Here is a 24,428-nt window from a genome sequence, read left to right as displayed (position 1 = left end):
AAGGGATGCAGTACCCAACCCAATTAATGGAATGAGGGCTCCTGTATTAAGCTCAACACTTCTTCCGACAATTCCCATGATGTTCCCTGCAAGCACTCACAGGCCCATTTATTGTCTCTATGATACAAGAACGCAAAAAAAATGTATTGATTAATTTGCATATTTTGTGGTTGAATTCACTGTATAGCTCCAAATCTCATTACCTTTGCAGAATTCCTGGGAGAAAGCTGAGATTATGTAGATATGAAACCACAATGGAACTACTTATTTTTTAAAGAATCCCTGACATGAAAAAGGAATTGAAGAACCTTGTGATTGGGAAAAGAGAATTGGATGACAGTATGCAATTTGTTGAATCGAGAAATTTCCAGTATTTTACTGAATTGTTTGGAGAAGAAGCCCATTTTAAGCATGAATAGAGATTCTAAAACGTGTAGGGTCGAATAAGAACGTCACCATCGATTTTGGAGCTCATAGCGTCTGGAGTCCTAGACATACCTATGCTTTTTTAGTTTGAATAAGAGATTGGATGGACTATCTTGAGATAGCATACACGCATGAAGTTTCTCATTTAATATTTCATACTTACATGAATGTCGCCGACTGCAAGCATTAATGAATGTTTAATTAATTCCCACTAACTGAAGACAAATGAAAATATTTAAGTGGCTCAAATATGTAGCCAGTATATATGTCAGAGATATATATGTCAGGATATTTATTATTTGTTGACAACTATTAATATGTCTTTTATTTTCCTCCTATTTTTCTTTTGGAAAAAATAATTTACTTCTTGCCTAAATTGATCATGACCAATGAAATATGAAATAAATAATATTTTGTATATTTGAAAAATAGTTCTTAAAAAAGAAACATTAAAATAGACTATAGAAATGGTAAAATATTTAAATTTCATTGGTTAGATTGAAAAACTAGAAGGACTTGCATGAATGCATTAGTATTCCTTTGCCGCAGGAACGAATAGTATTCCAGGAACTAATAATAATAAAAAACATGATTAGTGTAAATATACATACAGCAGCGTAGCAACATCTAGCAGGAGCGTTACATATTTACGCAAGGACCTTCCTCCATAAAAATCTATAAATTGCATCTTCTTACGCTCCTAATTGCTCAAACTTCTTACAGAAAACATCTCAAGCTAACGATTCTCTGTTGCTTTTGAGAATTTCAGGTTTTCAATCGGTTTCACTATTTGGAACTCGTGGCCACCTATTAACAGGTAATTCACAACTTGTGCAATTCGAATTACGTTTTTTCTTTGTTTCATCAGATTAAAGCCCTGCTTTAAGATAACGCAGATAATGTGTATCACATGAAATAAGCGTTGAAGATTTTTAAGATGGCAGGGGAGGGATTGATTTAAACCCTAAGAAGAAAATAAAGCAAGTGCGTGTGCATATTGATGTTTTTCCCTTGTGATAATTTTTCGTCTATTAGTAAAATGGAAAATGGGAGCCCCAGGTCGATTGTGTGCGCTAATGGCAACAAATTCGCCGGGTCATTTCGGTTGCCCAGGCCTATACGTTTAATTAACGTAGATTGCTTTATGGTCAATGGGCTAGGCATTGAAAATAGCTTACGGCCTGTAACTGGGCTTCACGTCGTGTGGGAATTTGACCTTGGGTTTCGGATATTACCGTCTGTAGGCTTTGGGAGCGCCTTTTGTCTGTACTTTTCCTTAATGCGGTGCAGAGAATTTGAACCTCGGTTTCTAGCTTTATCGCCAATGTTATTTTGGTGTGTAATTTTGGCAGTGGGTTGCGCTAGCACTGTGTAAGCAATTGAGCTTCAATCTCTGACCTTGTTTCTTCTCTGCTATGTGAGTGCCCTTCTGATGGTAGGTCGTCTTAATGCAGTGTGGGGATTTTAACTTGGGCCTTCGACGTTATTGCCAATGTGCTGCTTTTCCAATGGTCATTAGGGTGTAAGCACAGCAATTTGAATTTGATTCTCTGCATTTATTGTCCATCTCCTTAGAGAGTGTTCTCTAAGCTATAGCTGGCTTTCACAGCGCGTGGGGATGGAAACTTCAGTCTGCTGCCTTACTGCTCATTCGCTGCTTTGGAAGTGTGGTGCAGTCCGTAGTTTGGTCATATGTTGTAGGTCCCTTGGTTGTGTCCTTTGGGTTGTAGGTCCATTTAATGTTGTTTAGGGATTTGAACTTTGAGAGGATACCCTATTAATGCATTATGAATTTTACTGGAATTTATTAAAGTAGCTTGTAGCCACGAACAATTTGTTTCATCAAGCAATCACCGTTAACTACGATTTCTTTGGCAAAGTGCTTATCGGGAATATGGGCAGTTTGCTTTTTTCTTTTGGATATTTAACATGTTTTTATATCTAGTGTCTTGCAAAATCTTCCGAAGGGGAATATTGATGTCATGAAGTTAATACAGCATCTTTCATTTGTGGGTATTTACTATTTCATTTATTGTGGAATTTGCATTAGGGCTGCCTGTTCTTCCCCCACCTTGGCAATGCCATTTTTTTGAGATGTTAGTCAGTTGTTTCAGGAAAATTCTTAGTGTACTTGCATTCAAATTGAAAAGTTGAGGATAGTTCCATTTCCACTCAACTATAATCTGGCGAATAACTGTAGAATTTCAGGGGCCAACTATAGCTCCCTCCTGCCCTTACAACTATAGCTGGCGAGGGCCCTACAAACATACCTCCCAGAAGGCCAATGTATCCCGCCTACTGCCTGACTGGGCCTGTTAGTTGGGTTGGGTGGGTCTGGGGTGGGAGGAGGAGCTGGTTACCTATTTCCATTTTTAGAGCCACTTTCATGGATGATTGCTAGGTTTGTTTTTGTTTTCAAACTGATGCTGTAATTTAAAATATTGCTTGTCCCTTTTATATCTTGCAAGTACCTCTGGAATCATTTTTCTCAAAAGCTTGGTATTTATACTTGAATTTTATTCAAGGTTAATTTGATATGTTATTATGTTTTCTAGAATTGAAGTTACAGCCTCTACTGTAAGTACTTCCTTTGTTATTTTTTGGGTAGAATATATTTTATATTATTTACCTGATGATTGGCCAGTCTTCAGGTTTATTAATACCCTGATATCCTGCAAAGGTTAAATTGTAATAATTTTAGGTAGGGGCTGTTCTAGTTAATAGACTGGCGTTGCGCTTTTACCAAATTGGATTATAATGTAGCTAATATTTTTTTTTCCCTTGCTGGGAAACTTTGTCAGAATAACTGTTTCTAATTGAAAACATTTGTGCATACTATTCTAATCTTTTGCATAGCGAGAGAGAGGTGTGTTTTTGTTATCCTTGCATCTCCTTGGATGTCATTTCACTCAATCTTTGCATGGTGATCGGTGATTCTGAAGCTTAGGACTGCAAGGTGATTTTGATTTTCCAAAACAATTTCTGAACGAATTCCTTTGAAATGCCGAGTCAAAGTTATCTCCGAGCCTTTGATACATTTTGAACCTCTATCTTGCTGTGAGCTTAGGATATTTGTGGATAAAAGAAGTTCACTCTTTTTTGATAAGAAATAATGTGAAATTTGTAGAAAGGAAAGATATTTGTCATCTCCCTTTATCAGGATGGGAACAGTCTTTGGACTTTCCATTCACACATTGCCAAGGCAACCTGCTGGCGGTTGGTATTACCCAATATCTGCTACATGTATTGAGTTTATGAAAGTCTGTTTTGCTGACATTATACATGTTTGTTGTTTCTGAAACAGAAGTAGTTAAGCTGTTTCTTATTTCATTTTGAAAGATGTTTGATTTTTATTGCATATTTGAATTTTGTTTGTGCAGGGTTGTTCAAGGAATTTGTTTCTAGTTGACTATAAAAAATTCACCATTTTGATTAATTCATGGATATTGATAAGACAGACTCAATTATTGAAGGAATCGACCATTGTAAAATGATGGATATTGATCAGAATCAGTCAGATATTAGGAATGATGATCCTCACAAGGTACGTGATGATATTTCAGATGGCGAATTACTAGAAGATGATCATTCTAGAAGCCCAGATGAGTTATTTGGACCAGAATCAAGAAATAAGGAACATATCAAAGCATGGGAAAATGAAAATGACAAATTAAAAGAAAAAGAGATCAAGTCCGAAAGGCCTAAAGATTATGGTAGGGAACGAGATAAAGATGACAATTCACTCAAGGAGAAGGAGAAACTTAGGGATCATGACAGGCATAAAGATCGAGATCGTGAGAAGGATAAAAATAATTTCCGGGATCGTGATAAGGACAGGAAACGAGAACTTGACAGGGTTGAAACCAGGGATAGGGATGAGGACAGAGAAAAGCATAGAGGTAAAGGCAGAGAGAAAGCTAAGGGAAGAGAAGGTGGGAGGGACAAAGAAAACGAAGGCAGTTCTAAACATTGGGACAAGGAGAAGGATAGGGAGAGAGGGAAAGAGAGGAGCAAGTCAAAAGAGAGGGATAGGGAGGATGACAAAGGAATAGGAAGAAGAAAGGATCTGGAAGTTGGCTATCGAGATTCTGGAAAACAGGAGAGAACAAAGGAGCGAAGCAAGGATATTGAATTTGATAGAGATTTTGAAATTCCAAGAGAAAGAAAGGAGAGGGACAGAGAGAATGATCGAGAAAGGGAGAAGGAGAAAGATAGAGATAGAGAAGGCAGGGAGAAGGATAAGGATAAACACAGAGAAAAGGACAGAGATAGAGAAAGGGAAAAGGATAGAGAAAAGGAGAAAGATAGGGACAAGGAAGGGAGAGAGAAGGAGAGGGATAGACCGAGAGACAAGGACAGAGACAGAGAACGGGGAAAGGAAAGAGAAAAGGAGGAGAGAGATAAAGACAGGGATAAACTGAGAGATAAGGGCAGGGATAGAGAAAGAGACAAAGACAGAGATAAGGAGGAGCGAGAGAGGGATAGGGATAAATCAAGAGATAAGGACAGGGATAGGGAGAAAGACAGGGAGAGGGAGAGAACTAGGGATAGAGATAGGGATAAGGGTAGAGACAAAGTTAAAGAGAGAACTAGAGACCGAGATCGAGAAAGAGAATCAGACAGAGATAAAGAAAGAGAAAAGGAGGATAGATCAAAATCAAAGGATAAAGAAAGTAAAGATGGAAGCAAATCTAAACAGATAGAATCCAGGGGATATGATGATGCAATTGAGAGAGAGAAGAATAAGGAAAGGGACAATGAAGAAAAGATTCGAGGAGAACCAGACAATCACAACTTGTCAACAACTGAACTGCAAGAAAAGATTGAAAAGTAAGAAACAGTTCTTTGCTATTGCAACTTGCTTTAAAACAGACTATAATCTGTGCTACTTAACTCTCTTTTCATTTCATTCAGTCCATGATTGTCTGAATTTCCATTGCTATAAGTTGATGCATGATATATAACTTCGTCTTCCTTGGAATAACTTTCATGAGTTCTATGCAGTAAACAATATTCTGAAGTAATGCTTTTCATTGCCTTCTGTTTAGGATATGATACAAATTATTATTGTTTTCAACAGCATTGTGCAAGTATTTTACAAAAAAACATGATTTTTTAGTAATAATATTATAATGTTTTGAAGACTGAGGGAGGAAAGAATTAAGCAGAAGTCAGAAGGTGGAACAGAAGTTTTATCATGGGTTAACAAGAGTAGAAAGATTGAGGAACATAAAAATGCTCAGAAGGAAAAAGCTGAACGTCTCGCGAGAATTTTCGAAGAGCAGGTTTGTTTTCTTTAGAGGCTTACATTCTACGCTACTAGTTTAAGAGTTTCTCATTTTATTGATCAAATTATCTCTGAAAAATTGGTGCCAAATTTTTTCTACTAAATGCAAACTTCCTTTTAATGGCTTTGTTTTATTAGGATAATGTGGAGGATTCAGACAGTGCTGATGATGAAAAGATGAAGCACAGTGGAAGTAATAATTTGATCCCTAGCCAATTTCTCTGATTCTGAACTATTTAAAATGTGTATTTAGTTTAGTTTCGTGATCATGCATCTATAGGCATTGGAAAGTCTCTTTTTAATAATTGATTTATCACAGAAAAATAAAATACATTCTAGATAGCGAAGTCTTTGAGTCAATCTTTCTTGTAATAACTTTGTTTTTAAATTTTACTAGATAATTAATTTTTTCTGTTTTCTTGCAGAGGATTTGGCAGGATTGAAGGTTCTTCATGGGCTTGATAAAGTAATGGAGGGAGGTGCAGTTGTGTTGACACTTAAGGACCAGAACATTCTTTCTGGTGGTGATATTAATGAAGGTATGCTAAAATAAAGCAATTACCTGCATGATTTGGATTCATCTCATGTTTTGGATGGTGCAATGAGTCTTTCACATTTATTATTGCAGATGTTGATATGCTTGAAAACATTGAAATTGGAGAGCAGAATGCTAGAAACGAGGCCTACAAGGCAGCCAAAAAGAAAACTGGGGTATATGTAGACAAGTAAGTGGTATACTTGTTTTGATTATCAAGTTCTGAATGTTATATCCTCAGTCTTGGGACAGCTAAGCAATTATTCACTTTTTCTGATAGATTTCAGAATGACATAAATGCGGTTAAAGCAATTCTTCCTCAGTATGATGATCCATTTAAAGAGGAGGTGAGTTTTATTCATGATGTTCAATTTATATATGTTCTCCATCTCCTTCAAACTCTTTTTTAAATGATAGCTTAACTTCTTTTCAGGGGGTGACTCTGGATGAAGTGGGAGGTATTAATGATGAATACCAGAAAAAACTTGATGAGGTATACTGAGTATATTTGTTTTTTTCCTTTCAATTCATTCTTGCAGGAGCAGTTGATTTTTGTTTTTAGTTAATAAGGTCTTTTGTTTTTCTGGTTTAATAATAGAAGCTCATGCGGTATATTTCATGCTTGGTATCTTATAATTAAGCCCTTCTTTGTATTTGACACCTGATAATAGTATTTTTGTTTGTGTCAGATACGTAAGAAGTTGCATATTGCAGCCATGGGCAATCAAGCTGATGAATCACAGGCTCAACCCGGAACAAGCACATCTGATTATTATACTCATGATGAAATGCTTCAATTTAAGAAACCCAAGAAGAAGAAGAAATTACGGAAGAAGGATAAGCTGGATGTTGATGCACTTGAAACAGAAGCAATTGCTTCTGGACTGGGTGCTGAAGACCTTGGTTCCAGGGCTGGTACACAGAGAAAGATTTTGAGGGTGGAAGCAGAAAAAGCAGAGGCTCAACAACGGAAAGATGCATACGAAACTGCACTAAATAAAGCAACAGAGGCTTCCAGAGGGCTGCGAGATGCAAAACCATCAGATGAAATGCAGGTGGATGATGATGGTGATACTGTTTTTGGTGGAGAGGACGAAGATCTATACAAATCATTGGAGAAGGCTAGGCAAGCAGCTCTAAAGAAACAAGATAAAGGTATTGGCTCTGGTCTTCAGGCAGTGGCTCGCATAGCAGTATCTGCAAATCAGTTGAATGGAGATAGCCAAAGCCTGTCATCAAATGAAACACCGGACAATAAAGTTGTATTTACTGAGATGGAAGAGTTTGTGTGGGGTTTACAGCTTGATGAGGGTGTGTAGCAAAATAAGAAATATTAGAATTAATGAAATAGATTTTTTATTTCTTCTTTCCTGTTAGCAAATAGCATTGATGAGTTTGATTTCTCATATTATATTTTCAATTTTCTGTATTCGTTTAATGGAATTTCCTTGTGCTTGGAACCAGAATCTCACAAACCTGCAGTTGAAGATGTCTTCAGTGAAGAAGATGATATTCCAGAACCTAAAATAGAAGATTTTCCTCGAGAAGAAAAAGGTGTGTGGATGCCAGAATCGATGAACAAGGCAGAACTGATGAACAAGGCAGAATCTGATCATCATAAAGAAGACAGGGAGGAAGAGGTGATAAGAGATGACAGTATTAAAGAAGCTTCTGTTGGAAAAGGTTTGGCAGGTGCCTTGCAACTGTTGAAGGAAAGAGGTGCATTCAGCGAGACTGTTGATTGGGGTGGAAGGAATATGGATAAAAAAAAGAGCAAGCTTGTCGGTGTCCGAGACAATGATGGACCAAAGGAGATACTTCTGGACCGTCTAGACGAGTTTGGTCGTGTAGTAAGTATCTTTATTTCTAGAGATGTCATGTTCTTAAAGCACATGTTTCATTTATAGCTCAAAACAGCACTACTGCATTATTCAAAGAAACAGAGTTGCTTGATGCTGTCTTTTTTTATAGATGACACCAAAGGAAGCATTTCGAAAGCTATCGCACAAGTTCCATGGAAAAGGCCCTGGCAAAATGAAACAAGAGAAACGAATGAAACAGTATCAGGAAGAGTTGAAGCTAAAGAAAATGAATTCTGGGGACACCCCATTAATGTCCATGGAGAAAATGCGTGATGTTCAGTCCAAACTACGGACTCCTTATGTTGTCCTTAGTGGTCAAATCAAACCAGGGTAAATTTGTCACCTATCTCGTGAAGAAAAGAGTTATTTTACTGAAAGCATTCTATATTTGTTTGATTGTTGCCAGTAGTAATTTGATTTGTCTATGTTTTTGGGCTACCGTAGGCAAACTAGTGATCCAAGAAGTGGTTTTGCAACTGTTGAGAAGGAGCACCCGGGAAGTTTGACACCAATGCTTGGTGATAGGAAGGTTTGTGCTATCATCATGTCTCATCAGATTTTTGTTTATTCCATTTACCACAAAAACTGAATTTCAGAATTAATTATGCATATTTTTCTTGAATGCCACAATTGTTTGTATTGTCTTTACACTCACATCATTGCCTTCATTATAGGTTGAGCAATTTTTAGGTATAAAACGCAAGCCTGAAGTTGGAGCAATGGGTCCTCCAAAGAAACCAAAGACTTCATGATGTTGGAGTTAGCAATCATATGTGGGATCTGGACAGTGTTGATTATTGATGCTACTAAAGGACTCTTCAGTTCTAACCTACAAAGTCTGCCTAACAATTGCTTCTCTGATGTTTATGTGATCTGGTGGTTGTGGCAAACTGAAGATTTGGGATACAAGTTGTTTGTGTTTTGGGGACTACATCTTTCAATCAAATAACATGTGGGTTTATGAGATGTTGATGCCAAAACAGTTTAAAGAAAAGTAGTAGTGCATTCGATATGGCAGGTCAGTATGCAATGGGTTATTGAATAAATGGATAGAATGTATTGACCTTTGTCTGAGATTTGATGGGGTTTTCCATCTAGGGATGTTGTTATGGTGTAGATTTTCCTTTTTCTTTTCAGGAATATCTATAGCAATAGCATCAGTGACTGAAGCAAAGAAATAGCCCTACCCAGATGGTTCTGCTCAAAAATGTATTTTGACCGATGTTTCTCAATATATGTAAGGTTTTCTCCTTTTCACCCTATATTGGTGTTTTGTTTGGCAATACACTTAGATGTCATGCTTGGTCGCTATATTGTTTATTTTTCCTTTGGTACTGCAGAGCTATTCACTAAATCTCCCTTACCTCCATTATGACGTTTTACTATTTTAGTTTTGTTGGAAAGTAGATTTGTGTACACTGTTTTTGCTTCTTGCTTTTCTGTATGTTCCAAGTTTCCTGGCTTTAGTTCCACTTATTGGTGACTACAAATTTCAGGGATCTGTGGTTTAGTGGTGAATATGGATTTTTGAAATTGTTCTACAGCTCCATGAGGAACTTTTAGTGGCTGCTATTCATCAATTCACGACTTTGTTTTTAAAATGCTTTAAAAAAGCATCTGATAGAAATTTAAGATTCCAGACTTTAAAATACATTATGTTTTAATTCAATGTTCAATTTCTTGTTTGACGACTCTTTAAGACAGGCCAGTTTTAATTTGAAAATTTGTGGCTCTGAAGTTTTCCTGTGGTTTCATGTCTTGCATTCACAAAATGCTTATGTGCCTGTCATGCCCTACGTTTTCAAGTTGTTCCTGGCTTCTATACCAAGACAAGAGTGCCGTGCTGTAAAATAATGTTTTTTGATCAACATCTAATTTAACTCTGTGTGATGTCTGTTAATGTTTAAATACCAGGAATGAAAAATAACAGCAGAATGTAAGAGGAAAAACAAAGACACCAAGATACCCTGGGAAAATCCTCATCCTCGAGGGAAAGACCCAGGCAAACCAAGAAAAATCTCTTTATTGACTACTGAATGTGTCTGAATACAATTCTTTGAAATGCTGAGACTGTATGCTTAGAGCAAACCCTATACAGATTACTTTTTAACAATAGTGTAAAGTCAGATAACCTTCTCTCACAGAGTGATGTATGTCTTAATACGACACTTAAGGTACAACAATACTCACGAAGAACTACACACTCAGATTACAATCTGTATTAGGCATGCTTGATAAAAATCAGACTCTGCAGATATAGTTCACAACAATATAAACATTATCTGCTTCAGACTTGAATGTAGCAACCCATACATAAAATGTGACTCCAAATATATTCTGCTGGGAATAGCAAGAAACCCAAATTACCACTGTAAAGTCTCTACTATTACTTGGTGGTAATGATTCATGGTCTTGACTGACTTTGACAGCCACGTAGATGCTGGGAGGTGAGTACCAGCAGTTACAAAAAGATGAGATTCTCTGCATTCCAAACAGCCATGTAGGAATGGTCACTGTGGAGCTCAACAAACATGCACACATATCACTCTAAGGACTCTTCATTGACCTCAAACGACATGACTCTACATATGGAATACGGTCCAGATAGTAAATTCTTCACATTCTTAGAATATTTGATCATGAGAAAGAAATAGACATTGCAAAGGCATCACAAACATACCACCTATAGTAGGTAGGAAAAATGTCTCCTGCAGCTATAAACTCTAACATTCCCTATTAGCGAAAGAGATACTTTTCAGATTCTTGTTTTATGGAGTCTGTCAACATCGCAGCGCAATGGCTACACCTATTTGTGAGAAGAGTTTTTTAATATCATGGATTCTCTCAGCATGATATCATCATGGAGTCACTCAACATGATGCTCAAAATGACTGTGTATGTGTGAAATAAACACAAGCTCCCATCACGGAGTCACTCAATATTATTTTGTTATGGAGTTCGTAAATATGATATCCACTATGGCTACTCCCATGAGTGGAAAGAGCAACAAGCTCTTTCACCTCAAAGTTCTGTCTCCGAGAAAAATGCATTACAAGAGTTTCCAGCTCAAATTTCTCGGTCTCCAGAAAAATGCCTTTCTCATAAAATGTCTCTATCATAAGGTAAGGTAAGATAAGGTGGTTTTATAGTCCACGACACTATGCCATAGTTTTTGGGTTTACATATGGTGACCGTGATATGGGACTACCTCGTACTCTTTTTCGAGAGGCGCTTGGCGCTACAAACGAGGCGTACATACCCTACCCCCCAGTGGGATTTGAACTTGTGACCTCTCTTTCAAGAGTACAAGTTCTCCACCACTAGGCCAATTCAGGCTGTACTGACATAGAGAAATGCATTATAGGGGATCTCACCTCAAATTTCTTGGTTTTAGAGAATGTATTAATACACATAATAAGAACAAGTGAATGCTAAGATTCCCTCTCAGCAGGGGCAGCTCACAGCTTTGATCATCACAATCAATTACAATTGGCTTCAATGTTTGACCAAACAATTGGCTTTCAAAGAAACAATGCTTGCTTGCTGATCTCCTGCAAAGGACTTGGCACTCTCCATCTACCACTGGAGCTCCTAATGTCAAACCCAGACTGGCTGTGCAATGCCGTTCTCTGCAGCTGAAGATATTTTTTAATGGAATTTAGCTCCCTCTGAATGCCATTTCTTCCTCTTTGAAGAAACTGATTGCAATGACAATTTGTTTAGGTTCTTCCTCTTTAATGAAGTTATATACCAACAACTCAGTCCCATGGCTGCAAGCAACGTACATGTTCATTTATTAACTATTTCCGCAGCCTGCATGACTTTCTTACAAGATGCATCAAGCTCTTACTTCCTTGAATCCCTTATGAAATTTCTCATCATCCTCTTGTTTCTTGATCCGTCCTGGAAGTATTTTAGAGAGATAAGTAATAGACTAATAGTTCATAGAATCAAGCTATCCTAAAGTGAAATATCCAGATCACTGCTAAGAGCATACATGATTCACTATTCCCAGCGTTATTGCATGAATTAATAATTTACCACTAACTACATAAAATTTCATGATCAAGATTTAAAGGTACAACCATCAAATACTTATCTCTTTGTTGTTGATCTTCAGACTTGATCTCTTACAGCTTTTTGATGTAATAAGATCGAAATCCAGATAAATTACTCTCTGTACACTTGGAGGCATAACATCCTGATAGATAGTAAGTCTGGGACCAAAAGCATACACAATTCCTATCTCCAGCGAGGTCAGGCTTTGGGAAGTCCATTTCCCATTATAAACCATTCAAGTAAGGCATTCTCTGTGGCCTAACAACAACATGCCATTTTACTGTAACTCCAGCAAGATGAATCAGTGCCCCCAGAAATGCCACCACTTTATTACGCGATTACATAGAAAAATGATCTAAGCTTCCAGATTGCATTGGGTCTCAGATTTTAAAAAATATCGCAGAAACAATCTGTATAAACTTCCAACAACAATCACCAGAGAAATTTTCTGAAGTGGCTCCAATAATCACAAGGCTATGAAGTAGCTTCTACTTGCTATGAGAATATGTCAATGGACTGTGCCATTTTCTGTCTGGGTTCATTATTTGTGATATTTACAAATATTACATAATCAACTAGGCCTCAAGGTTTGTAAGGTGTACAGTTCAGTTCTAACAATTTAAAGCCAATTTACGTCATTACTTTATTAAGTAACTGTGGGTTTTTATATGTGGAGTTTTCATGAAAAATTAAAACTTGTCTCATGCTAGAAATCTGTTCTCTACTTGATAGATTGGGCCAGAAAACAAGCTAAGAAATAGTGCTAATGAACAGGTTTGTTTGCTATTTAACTGTGCTTTTCTGTCGACAAGCAAATTGAATTGAATTAGATTTTGCAATTAATTCATATTAAATTTAACTCCTGGTCATTTGCAGAGAATCAGATTGTTGAATTATATCATATCAAACATCAACTCCCAAACCAATTATTTCATTTAAAGGAATGTAAAATCTTGCATAATGCAAAAAGTCAGGCATCTCTAAAACCCTGATTATTTTCCCCTTTGTTGTAAATTGATTGAAGCAGGAGTTAGGAAATTTCTGTTTTCCCTGCAATTCTGCCCCAGTTTCCTTATTAACATTGTTGACAGCATCGCACAATTGTGAAGAATCACTTGCTATGTTTTGAATGTTTTTTGGGGCTTTGTATGCAGCTGGATAAATATGTGCTGTGGTAGGGTTATGTAAATTTAACTATAGACTTCATGTCAAAATTTTAGTGAAACAGTCAGGTACCCTGAACTTCGCTGGGGCAGTTCACAATCTGGCAGAAAACAATGTCCAGTGGACAGTCTTTCTTTCTCTGACAGAATTGCTTACCATTACAAGGTTCTGCATTTTTCTCACCCATTATGATATCAGGATTGTCACTTATACTATCAAAATGGCCCATTTATTTGCAGCCATTTTGGTTTGGTAGGAGGTGGCAGGTGTTCGAAGTTCCTTGCCTTACTATCACATTAGAAAGGAAATCTACTTTTGAGATGACATATGGACGTCAAGATTTGTTCTTCTCTAATGCCTAGACTCTAATGATTAAAGGATTGTGAGGGATCATGGAATATGAAAGAACAAGTTAACATCGTACGCAATTAGGAAAGGTCATAAAACATGCAGTATTGTCTGTTTGAGGATTAAGAATAAGCTGGTGATATTTTGCACCTGAATGGCATTTACACCCCATTAAAATGTCCAATCTGCTTTTATTTGAAACCGTCAGGTGGTCACTAGTGAATAATTCTTTTAGAGGCTTATAAAGCAGTGAAAGAGAATCCTGAAGATGTTAAGAATATAGCTTCATTCGGATTGAAGCATTTGTGTTTATTATGGTTATGAACATATATAATATTATTGATATAATAACACACACACACTTGTATATATTAATAACATCTATATATATATTCATATTATTAAATGTCATTAAAAGAAACAATGTTAAATATTGTTATATCTTACCATGGATCAGTAAAGGCAAATAATTGTTATTGTCCTTCAACGTGCATTCAAAGATTGGATATTGTTCATAGGTTACTAACACTACAGAACTTAGTTTTTCTCTAGAACATATCCATTTTGTTTACATGGTATTAGAGCCTAACTAGAGAAAAATTCTAAAGACAAATGCACAATACTCTTTTCCTTATACAAGGCTATTTTTGCTTCAATTCAAAATGGTGAATGGAATGAAAGTAGAAGACAGATTGGAAGGGGCAGTAAACTTTTCTTCTTGGAAAATAAAATAATAGCATTACTTGAAGAACTTGAACTAGTCTTTCATAGAAAAAGATATTAAAATGCCTAAAGAAGAATCATAAAAAACTGCTTGGAAAAGACGAAACAATAAGGCTAAGAAAATTATAATTGACATTGTCAGGGATCATATACTTCCATAGCAAGTTTGAAAACAACGTATGAAGTATTTTAAACTATAAAAGATACATTTGAAATAAACAATGCTAGCAAAAAACTAACACTAAAAATCAGCTTCTAAATATAAAAATAAATAAAAGAGAATCGATGGCGACTTAAGAATTTTTGAAATAAGAGATCAACTTGCCACCATTGGAAACAATGCAAATGACGAAGAACTTACACTAATTGCTCTAAGAGGCTTACCTATATCACGGGAACCCATCATTCAACATGCAAGTCATCCCTCTCTTCCAAAATTTGATCAACTCAAGAATGAGTGCATTCAAGAGGAATCCCGATTGATTTCTAGAGGAATTTACACAAATCAGGAAGGGGAGATTCAAGCTCTACATACCAACAACAAAAGCAAAGGGAAGAAGAGGAAGTTCAAACCAAAAAGAGAATAAAATCCTAAATGTCAAAAGGAAAGGGATCTATCCAAAGTTCAATGCTATCGATGTGATAAACTTGGTGACATTTGAAGATTCTACCATGAAAGAAAGAAAAATCAAGCAAACATATTTGAATCTCTTGATGTTGAAAATCCTTTATTCTTTCTAGTGTTATCAAGTGAATTAAACACAAGCAATACTACTTGGATAATAGATAGTGGAGCATGAAGACATATAATTGGATTTAGAAGTCAGTTTGAAACATTTGAGAAGTATTGCACAAAAGAAGTCACAATTGGAGACAACTCTACTTATCTAGTGAAAGGATTTGGGACCTACACTTTACAAATATGGACTAGAGAAACCCTACAATTAAAAGAAGTGCTATTTGTACCAGACATAAAAAGAAACCTAATTTCCATGTTTGGTCTAGCTGATCAAGGATATCGAGTCACCTTCAATGAGGATAAAGTATTACTATGGCCTAAAAACTCCAACATAAAGAACACCATTAGTATAGGATCAAGAGATGGAAGCTTGTACAAAATAAACCTTAAAGCAAAGCAACAAGCTCTAAATCTTGAAGTTCGTAATTCTAATGAAGTTTGGCATAGAAGATTAGGGCACTTTGGTTTTAGTGCTCTTCCCACCATAGGGAAAATTACAACAGGTCTACCTAAGCTCAAATTTGACTACATTAGTATTTGCAAAGGGTGCGCTCTAGGAAAAAATAAGAAAGAATATTTATACTGATTTATGTGGACACATGTCAACACCCTCTCTAGGGGGATTATTGTACTATGTAATCTTCATTGATGATTACTTTAGGAAAACTTGGATATATTTTCTAAAACTTAAAGAAGCTAATGAAGTTTTACAAAAATTCAAAGAGCTCAAAGCTCTTTTGGAAAATCACATTGGAAAGAAAATAAAAACATTAAGATCTAATAATGGAGGTAAATACACATCTGGCATTTTCAAAGAATTTTGCATTTCTGTTGGTATTAAGAGGGAGACTACAGTGCTGTATAATCCTCAACAAAATGGGGTTGCAAAAAGAAAAAATAAGACTATTATAGAAGCAACAAAAGCCATGATTCATAATCAAAATCTATCTATGTCTTTCTGGGCCAAAGCAACAAATACTGTAGTCTACATTCAAAACAGAAGTCTTCATGAAACACTAGAAAATATAACTCCCGAAGAAGCTTTCTCAAGAATCAAACCAGATCTTAGTCATCTAAAGATTTTCGGTTGTCTTATCTACATCCACATCCCCAAAGAGAAAAGATCTAAACTAGAACCTTTTAGAAAGAAAGGCATATTTGTTGGCTACAATGAAACAACTAAGGGATTTAGAGTATACATTCCAAGGCAAAAGTTTGTTGAAATCGGCAGGGATGTTCAATTTGATGAAGAGATCGCTTTCAAAATGTCTTTGAACAAAGAAGACGAGGAAATTGAAAATCAGAGGGAGTTTGTCATAGAAGATGAGTACAATACCGAGAATCAGTGGGAGAACACTATAGAAGATAATTCAACTAGAAATTTGGAGAGTCTCCCCGAAGACAAAGACACCCTTCCATCCAACACTGAAAATGATGAAGTTTTAAATCACAAGAAAAGACCACTATGGGTGAGAAAAATGATTGAAGAGAACAATGTGGAACCAAATGAAGTTTCTAGAGAAAATAAGAAAACTAGAAATAAAAAATGCTATGTTGCCTTAGTAACAAAACTTGCTAAAACATAACCAACTAAAGTTGAGGAGGCCTTAAAAAGTCAAGCGTGGAAAGATGCAATGGTAGAGGAATATCAATCTATTCTTAAGAATGATGTCTCGGATATTGTGTCTAGACCTAAAGACAAATCTGTGGTATCTTCAAAATGGTTGTTTAATATCAAATATGCACTTGACAGAAGTATTGAAAAACATAAAGCAAGATTTGTTGCAAGGGGTTTTTCTCAAAAAGCCGAAATTGATTATGAAGAAGCATTTGCTTATGTCGCACAATACACTTTAGTACGGACAATAATTGCCATTGCTGCATCCAAAGGTTGGAAAATACATCAAATGGATGTAAGGACAACTTTCTTGAATGATATCATTGAAGAAGAAGTTTACATAGAAAAACTTTAAGGATTCACGACACATGATCAAAAACTATGCATATGTAAACTAAAGAAAGCACTCTACAGGTCAAAACAAGCTCCCAAGGCTTGGTATGAGTGGATAGACAACTATCTTCTCAAATTGGGATATTCAAAAAATAAACTATCTAATGTTGATGTGTTGATATTTGTTCTTTATGTTGATGATTTATTGATAACACGTGCAGATCATCTTATAGACAAATGCAAACAAGATCTTATAGCAGAATTTGAAATGAAGGGTCTTGCTCTTCTACATTATTTTTTGGGTCTAGAAGTACAACAAAAGGAAAATTACATCTTCCTAAATCAAGAAAAGTACACTACAGATATATTGACCAGATTTGAAATGATGGACTGTAAACCCTTATCTACTCCAATGGAAACTAATCTTCATAAAGTCAAAATTGAAAAAGCAGATTCAAAATTAGTAGATCCTACTCACTATCGACACATTGTTGGATCTCTTATGTACTTGGTGAACACTTGATCAGATATTTGCTTTGCAACAAATGTGTTAAGTCACTTCATGTGTGAACCCAAGAAGATTCATCTTATGGCAGCCAAGCATATTCTAAGGTATCTTCGAGGAACAATTGCACTAGGGCTGAAGTATGAAAATTTTGAACTACAACTTCAAGGTAATACTGATTCAGACTGGGTAGGTAATTCTATTGATCGCAAGAGTACTACTAGATGCTGCTTTAGCATTGGATCAACTATGATATCTTGGTTTAGTAGAAAACAGTTAGTAGTTGCTCAAAGTTCTATGGAAGCAGAATATATGGTAGCTTTCATAGGAGCAAAGCAATGTGGCTAAGGAAAGTTTTACAAGGACTATTTGGAGAACCATTAGAATCCACTACAATTCATTGTGACAATCGAAGTTGTATTAAATTATTAGTTAACCTAGTGTTTCATAACAGGTCCAAGCATATAGAAATTCCTTACCATTCTATAAGGGATATAGTGGAAAGAGATGTTATCAAGCTAAGGTACATCAGTATTGAAGAACAAAAGGCTGATACCTTCACCAAACCTCTTGCTAAGTTGAAATTTGAGTATTTCAGGAATAAACTTGGTTTATCTAAACTGTAATGCAATATTATGTAAACTTTTATTGAATACATAATAAAATCAATATTGCAATATTGTGGATGTGTTGTGGCAAAAAAGATGATGATCCTTCTTGTGGTTAAGGTCGCTATTGTAAGATGGCGATTTTATCAACAGGTTGACTTGTTGTCATGTGTTAATAAATTGGTTGGAACACATGATGACAGATGTATCTAGATTGTCTACATTCAGGTTGAAATTCCAAATTATGTTGGATATCTTGATATGATATTATCACCAGGGTTAGTGATAATGGTTGGGTCATAAATAGTGAAAATGAATGAAATTCATTTCCTCAAATTGATACAAGTGCCTTGGATGTATTCAATTCTCTTTTCACTAAGAGGGAGTGTTTAGAATATAACATCATTCAGATTGAAGCATTTGTATATATTATGGTTATGAACATATATATAATTGTGATATTGATATAATAACATATATATATATATATATATATATATATATATATATATGTCATTAAAAGTCAAACCATATTAAATATTGTTATATCTTACCATGAATCGGTAAAGGCAAATAATTGTTATTGTCCTTCAATGTGCATTCAAAGTTTCTCTTTTGGAATAATTTAGCTCAGATAGCTTAACTAGACTGGTTGTAACACTCTCATCTTGTTTACATAGTTGCACTTTGCATTTCATACTAGTTTAGTCTACATTTGCATTGCATTATGGAGGCATCCTTTGTAGACATTTGCACTCTTGCATCTCGTCTCTAAGAGAACCTCCCATTGCATGGTTTACTAGCAAGAAGAGCATTCCTAAGGCTCAGCTGAGAGCCCTCATATGTGAATCATACTCTCTTGCACTCTGTGGATAGGGAGCTCTAAGTTGACATCCAAACATTCTGAACTCATGGAAATCCTTGGATAGAAGGTTTAGGGTGTGACACTTCCTTAGTGTACATTTTTGGAATTCCTTCAACGTGCATTCAAAGATTGGATATTGTTCATAGGTTACTAACACTACCAAATTTAGTTTTTCTCCTTCAACGTGCATTCAAAGATTGGATATTGTTCATAGGTTACTAACACTACCAAACTTAGTTTTTCTCTAGAATAGATTCATTTTGTTTACATAAAACACATGAAAAAGACACTCAAATCTCATATGGATTCATATTGATTGTCTTTGGAAATTCAGATTAGCATGCTTATCCATTTTGCAGCTAATTTTGTCTGTTTCTATATCCTAATACTTGAGTGAAAATAATGTCAAAAGTCCAAAAAAATACACCATGGACCTTGGCCCTCTAACAGTAACTTAATATCTGCCACAGACATGCCTACCATACAGATATAAAATTCTTTCTGAGAATTGAATAAATCTTCTGAAATCGTGGGAATCTTGCTTAGATTCACAATCAACAATTCTCAATGTGTGATAAAGTCACAACCAATAATTTAAAGGGTGCATGCATTGTTTCCACAAGGATTTCAATTGCAAAATGTCTGTTAATTCCAAACATCAAATAGATGTTTCTAGGGGAAAATAATATGTTCAGGTTGGACAAAACTATATTGAAAACAGAATTCGATATTTGTGATGGTTTTCTATTTTTTAACTCAAAAAATGCCTTACCGAGCTAACACATCCTTGGGTAGTAAGCAGTTGTGACAATCATCACAAATTACAAATGAAATAGTTAATGGTGTTCTAAGGATTGCTGCAGATGTATCTGCACAACCATAATGTTTGGTATGTACTTTCCAAATGGCAGCATCCTCTTGTATTTGTATGAGGAATAAACCAAGAGAATAGACATGTCCTACTGAAGCTACCAAAATATCAACACTTCCTCTTAGCTAGGGAAGATAAACAGAGGACACGTATTACACCATGGGTAATATTAGGTATGACAAATTTAAAGATATCTTTGATTAGAAGATATCCACCATTTTGATATCACATATGATATCAAGAGTATTGGCCTTCAGAATATCAACATATGATATTCACCAAAACTTTAAGTAATGGTCTCCAGAATATCAACACTTGATATTCACCATGCACTTAATAAGACAACGGTCTCCAAAATATCAACATATGATATTTTCCATTTTGATATCACATTTGAGTATTGGTCTCCAAAGTATCAACATGTGATATTCATCAAATACTCTTTGAGTAATGGCCTCTAGATTGAGATGCAAGATATTCACCAAGTACTGTGAGTAATGGCCTCCAGAACATCAAGTTGTATGATATTCACCACGTACTCTGTGTAATGACCTCTAGAACATCAATTTGTATGATATTCACCATGTACTCTATGTAATGGCCTTTAGAATATCAATTTGCATAACTTTACCATGTACTCACAAAAATGTTTATAAAGTATGAACACACATTCTCATAATGCGTAGCATATAAACATCCACCATGCAAAGTATAATCTATCATGATCTGTATAGGCATCGTAAGGTATCCACATTATAGTAGAAAATTAAGTTATTGTAAGACCTTCACCTTTCAAGAACTTCTACAAATACAAGTGACATCATTTGGAAGTTGTCACTTCCTCATGATGTACACAGGGGGAAGACCCATTAAAATCACATAGTCATGAGGTATATTCATGAATTATTGTCCTCTTGACTGCTACAATTTATTGATCACTGGAGAATCCTTCTCAACAGAGTTTACTCCCTCTGAATCAAGATAACCGAGATCACCAAAGGTAGACTGAATCATATCCTCTATGTCCTCCCTCTTTTTTCAAGGTTACCTCTAATGAAATGTCAGGCTCCCTTTGAACCTCAATCTCCCTCTTCCTACAATAACAATCTTGGGGGAAAAGATCAAGGAAAATAGCTCTCATAGTATATATTGAAATAAAAATAAAATAAGAGAGGGAGTACAATAGATAAATGTAGTTCTTAAGGAAAATACTTATCTTCACATTAATTAATCTGTTTACATTTAATAATGTCAAATTATTAAATTAAAAGATATTAATCTTATAGATTGATCTCAAGAATTCATCATTCATTTCTTAAATAGATATTATTTGTATAACAATGTTTTATACATTCTCACTTGTATATATATTATTCATATAACCTTCCTATTCTTATATATTCAATCATATATACAAACAATCACAATTTATATTTCATTTGTAATATTTTATATAATATAGACATCAGCAGTAAAACATACCTCTATTGGGTAAATTGCTTCTTTTGGTTCTTACCTTATTAACAAGTGATGTGGAGTCCATATCACATTGCTGTCTTCAAATTTATCGGGCTTCCATTTTTAATCACTGATTACTTCCTAATCACCGTCGATTTTATTGTGACAACCTCTCATGAGCACGACCATTTGCTCTGGTTGTATTTGTTATCCCCTATCTCCCATTGCCTCCCTCTTATCTCCAAGAGCACAACCACAAAATGGCAATACAGAGCCGGGGGGCTATCTCAAAATAGAGCTTCCACATGAAGAGGCCGAATCTCAGAATGGAGCTTCACACATGTATGCTTCAACAAGATGTAAGCAGCTCCCAAAGAGCTCCCAATGCCCACAAACCAATCTTGCCTGACAAACTAAATTTATCAATTACTTGCAATGGTTAAATTGTTCCAGAAGTTCTTGATACATATGAGTAGACAACATACAATAATATATTCCGATTCTACACAGATGTCACTGATGGAATCTTCAATTGGATCTTGAACAGGAGCAATTGATAATTATATTTACGTAGAATCAATATGTCCAATAAGTGACCGTTCATGATACTGATAAAACCCCTGTATGATAGCCAATGGTTTTAGATCTCGGATGTGCTGCAAGTAATATAGCCTCTACCACGGTGATGAGTTTAAGCTATTCACGTCACCGCAAAATCAAAGCAATGATCTAATTGGTAGTTATATAATTCCCAGAAATATATCACTCTAAAGGGATGGGAATATAGAAGACAAACTGAGGTCCACGCAAGAGATCATAGCATACTATTTCAGATTGAGTCAAAAGGAAAATATTCATGGTATTGCTGCACACAATGTAACTCTCGACAAGCTTCCCCAAGTATGATTTGATGCTTCTTGCTTGTGAATTGACTCGGTTCTGTTGAATGATATGACCACTCTTGCATGAGCCGTTAAGGAACTCAACAACTCTAACCTGGTCTCCACCCTTTGTAGAATTTCAAAGTAAGCCATCCTGCCACTACTGTTGACATTACATTGAAACAAATATAGCATATGAATTTTGCCCATTTAATGACAAGACATTGACACTTATCTATCTGAATTAGCAACATTTTGATACGCTATAATTGCAGTCACAATTCATACAATCTGACAGGTCTGTAGCAAAAATCGATGGATTTAGTCATACTTGATCTACATTTACTGTAAGTCTAGTTATTATCTGCTAAGTGTCTAAACTTCTATCTATCAAGCATTTAGTTACATTTGTAGTTGGCTCTGAAACCATGCTGGTGTTTTAAGTATTGCTCCAAATGGCAGCGTCCTCTTCTATTTGTATGAGGAATAAATGAAGGGTAGAGACATGTCCCTTCATGAGACATGTCTATTCATCAATATAATTAATATAATGGCAAACATATATATATCTTTGATCTCACAAGTTTATCCTAGTGAAGCTACCAAAACATCAATAATAGTTTTGGAATGATTGATATTGTATATGGTAATCACTATAAAAGTCGCATGGATGTATCTAGCTACAAATTTCATGATGTGGTTCATAATGGTTAGGTTGACTTGGAAATGTCATGCACGCCTCTGATTATTGGTTGTTTGCAAGAAAAATTAGAATCCAATGTCTGGTCACACATTTTCAAGTTATGACATGCAAGTTTTCTGTATTAACTTGCAAAATATAAATAAAGTTTAACATCTGTCCGTTGAGCTTTGCTTCCACATTAAACTCATACTACACATTTGCAAAATAGTAAAAGAGGTTATAAACTTATAAGCTTTCCGGCATTGGACTACTAAAGCAAAACAAAGCAGGTTATATGGGAGAAGTTTTAATAATCTTGATGATGTTTTGATACCTCAAATTTTCTCAGGTTTTCTTTCACATAGAAATAATTGGAATGAAACTTAATATGCAGCTATAATGGACGCTATCAAAATGTATTGTCTCTTATTCTTGATGTGGAAGGGAAAGATCATGACATTGTAGGACTTGGGTGATGCTTTGTGTTGAAGCATATTATCAGGTTATATTTCAATGGGTATGAATAATTTGAAGCCATTGGTCTAAATAGTCACAAGTGTGATATTCTTTAAGGCTTAAGACCTTGTACTTTATTGTGGCTATGGTTAGGTAAGCAACATCAAAATTGAGATGTTTTGAACTTGGAAGTATTTAATAAAATGTTTTCAAACTCAAACTTACATAACTGGTAATTGTTGATAATTATCCGACACAACTCCAAACCCTTCTTAGCAGATAGCTATGGGATAAATTGTAGATATTTAATATTTATTGGTCGCTTATGCCAAAGTTTTTAAATTCAGAAAATTCAAAACATTCTTATTTTTCAACTGAGCCAAAACCTTGCGAAGCAAGTACATGGGTGAATTATTTGACTATGATATTTTTGTGGATGTTTCTGAGTTCTTGGCAATCTTTATGCCATGGAATTTCTAAGATGCTTGGCTTAAAGCTACTGGCTTGAGTGCTGTTGCACTTTTTGTCCTTTTTATGTTGTTTTCCATTACACATAATGTTGGGCTGGATTGAAAGGACCGGAAAAAATGACAAAAGGGTCAAAACCAAATTTTCCACTTGAGAAAGCGTCTTATTCTACAGTCAAACATGACCACCAAACTTGCATGAGCCCTTGTTCATACCAGGCAATACATGGATATATTGCCTAATAAAGAATTACATTTTTTTAAAAAGACTACTTATTTTTTTCTATCAAAACTTTTGATGAGCTAAACATTGCAAATGTGATAACCCTTTGTAATGATTTTTTTCCCACTCATTTTGAACTGCAGACAAATAGGAATAAGTTATATCTCATGTTTGAATGAATAATTCATAGTAAATTGGAATGTAAGGAAAGCATAGTGCATCTTTGGAAAAATCATGATTCCTATTGACAAGGAAGCATAAAATGAAAGTGATGAATAATTCATAGTAAATTGGAATGTAAGAAAAGCATAGTGCATC

The 24,428-nt window shown here is 35.4% G+C and overlaps 1 protein-coding gene and 1 pseudogene across 5 annotated transcripts; both read left to right on the top strand.

The window, feature by feature from the left end:
• The first annotated feature begins 1,033 nt into the window (after positions 1-1,033).
• Positions 1,034-23,649, top strand: LOC149528245 (SART-1 family protein DOT2-like). Of its 5 annotated transcripts, none has more exons than XR_016358932.1 (15): positions 1,034-1,243; positions 3,807-5,256; positions 5,570-5,711; positions 5,852-5,906; positions 6,139-6,252; positions 6,342-6,438; positions 6,529-6,595; positions 6,682-6,741; positions 6,938-7,559; positions 7,713-8,098; positions 8,220-8,440; positions 8,555-8,639; positions 8,785-9,128; positions 9,248-9,347; positions 23,359-23,649. XR_016358932.1 is itself a non-coding variant. In XM_089810729.1 (13 exons), the coding sequence occupies exons 2-13, from the start codon at positions 3,866-3,868 to the stop codon at positions 8,860-8,862; spliced, it is 3,318 nt and encodes a 1,105-aa protein (XP_089666855.1). In that variant the 5' UTR covers positions 1,034-1,243; positions 3,807-3,865; the 3' UTR covers positions 8,863-9,372. The 5 variants fall into 5 exon arrangements, 1 of the variants encoding a protein (XP_089666855.1); XR_016358931.1 differs by lacking the exon at positions 23,359-23,649 and adding an exon at positions 12,231-12,772; XR_016358933.1 differs by lacking the exon at positions 23,359-23,649 and adding an exon at positions 12,231-12,823 and having other exon boundaries at positions 6,139-6,234; positions 8,785-9,347.
• LOC149528246 (U6atac minor spliceosomal RNA) lies at positions 3,544-3,652 on the top strand (annotated as a pseudogene).
• Positions 23,650-24,428: the final 779 nt, after the last annotated feature.

This window comes from Cupressus sempervirens, chromosome 11 (assembly GCF_028749045.1).
Source record: "Cupressus sempervirens isolate cs-2001-9-10 chromosome 11, ASM2874904v1, whole genome shotgun sequence".
Classification (NCBI taxonomy): domain Eukaryota; kingdom Viridiplantae; phylum Streptophyta; class Pinopsida; order Cupressales; family Cupressaceae; genus Cupressus; species Cupressus sempervirens.
Note: the sequence above shows the minus strand (reverse complement) of the source record. Positions and strands in the feature narration are given on the sequence as shown.

Coding starts and splice junctions, on each gene's coding strand:
- LOC149528245 (XM_089810729.1), top strand. CDS start 3,866: ATGGATATTGATAAGACAGACTCAATTATTGAAGGAATCGACCATTGT. Junction 5,907..6,138: donor AAAGATGAAGCACAGTGGAA/GTAATAATTTGA, acceptor GTTTTCTTGCAG/AGGATTTGGCAGGATTGAAG. Junction 6,253..6,341: donor TGGTGGTGATATTAATGAAG/GTATGCTAAAAT, acceptor TTATTATTGCAG/ATGTTGATATGCTTGAAAAC.